This window comes from Aplysia californica, unplaced genomic scaffold (assembly GCF_000002075.1).
Source record: "Aplysia californica isolate F4 #8 unplaced genomic scaffold, AplCal3.0 scaffold00098, whole genome shotgun sequence".
NCBI classification, from domain to species: Eukaryota; Metazoa; Mollusca; class Gastropoda; order Aplysiida; family Aplysiidae; genus Aplysia; species Aplysia californica.
In genome coordinates this window covers 396,960-398,115 of record NW_004797368.1, presented here as the reverse complement: position 1 = coordinate 398,115, position 1,156 = coordinate 396,960, and the positions used below count along the sequence as shown (strand labels likewise).

At 40.4% G+C, this 1,156-nt stretch overlaps 1 protein-coding gene across 1 annotated transcript in view; it reads left to right on the top strand.

Moving 5' to 3' along the window:
- The window catches only part of LOC101847097, a gene marked incomplete at its 3' end in the record, with an annotated part of 61,890 nt that overhangs the window by 11,318 nt on the left and 49,416 nt on the right, over positions 1-1,156 (top strand). Inside the window, 1 exon segment of the mRNA XM_005095232.3 lies at positions 944-1,107. Within this exon segment, the coding sequence (XP_005095289.2) occupies positions 944-1,107 (164 nt within the window).

Below are 1,156 nucleotides of genomic sequence, written 5' to 3'. Positions count from 1 at the left end.
CTCCTCCTCCTCCTCCTCCTCCTCTTCTTCTTCTTTTTCAACCTTCACATGAGCCTCCTTCTCATCCTCATCTTTTTACTTTCAAGGCCGAAGACCACCGTTAAAAATCTGAATTCATTTTTGAAAACGTAATGCTCATCTCTCTTTATTCTCGTGCTGTCCCAACTGCAGCTGCTGCTCTCTACAACTGAGGATACATATTTATAGGCCGTCCATTTGAAATATATAAACACTTTTTGCTAATAACTGCTGATACAAAGCACCAATGCATTTCAAATTCTAATACTAAACTGAGAGGTTCTATTTTGTTTTTATAAGCCAAATAACTCGAATTTAGTAAGCCATTCAATCGGAAAGTAGAGTTTTGGTTTTCATTAAAATGCAAATGAATGGTTCGTGTCTGGTTATTAATAAGCAAAACTTCCTCTTCTTTTTCATTTATCTAATTAATTTTCAATTTTAGCTGAGCTACTGGACAAATCTGCCGACAGAGGCTGTGAACCGAACACATAAAAATGGGGGTAAATCAACGATGTTACGTTTATGAATCTCTTTTCCTTTATGGGGTGAGCTTCGCCATAGATATGAGACGGGCCATGGAAGACACTGTTGTTTACTTCAATGAACAAATATTCTTAGAATGAAAGACCGTAGTGACAGTACATTATTTTTAGAACGCGTGCACGCCAGGAAAATTGGATCGTTCCGGGTAGAAGCGCTTTTAGAGATATCCAACTGCACTTAAAAAAGAAGTCGAACTTCATTAGAACTATTTCTAAAACACCGTTTCATTATTTAAATGCACGACCTATAACACTATACATCTACATAGAAACACACGTCCATTTCCATCCCTACCTATCCCTATTCACCTTACCCCATCCTTTACCCCCTCCCCCTCTCTCTCTCTCCCCTCGCCACTGTCCTCACGACAACTTCCTAGCGCCTGGTTGGACCATGCCTGGAGGACTACCCGCCCCCATCCCTATCCGTTATAAAATGGTGGGCAAAAAGATCACAAACGGCACGCAGGAAGACATCAACACAATCTACGACTACTTCAACTTTGAGCTGCTCGACAAGAATCGTTATGAAGAGGAATTTCAAGTAATGTATAGTGCTTAGACTCTCTCTCTCTCTCTCTCTCTCTCTCTCT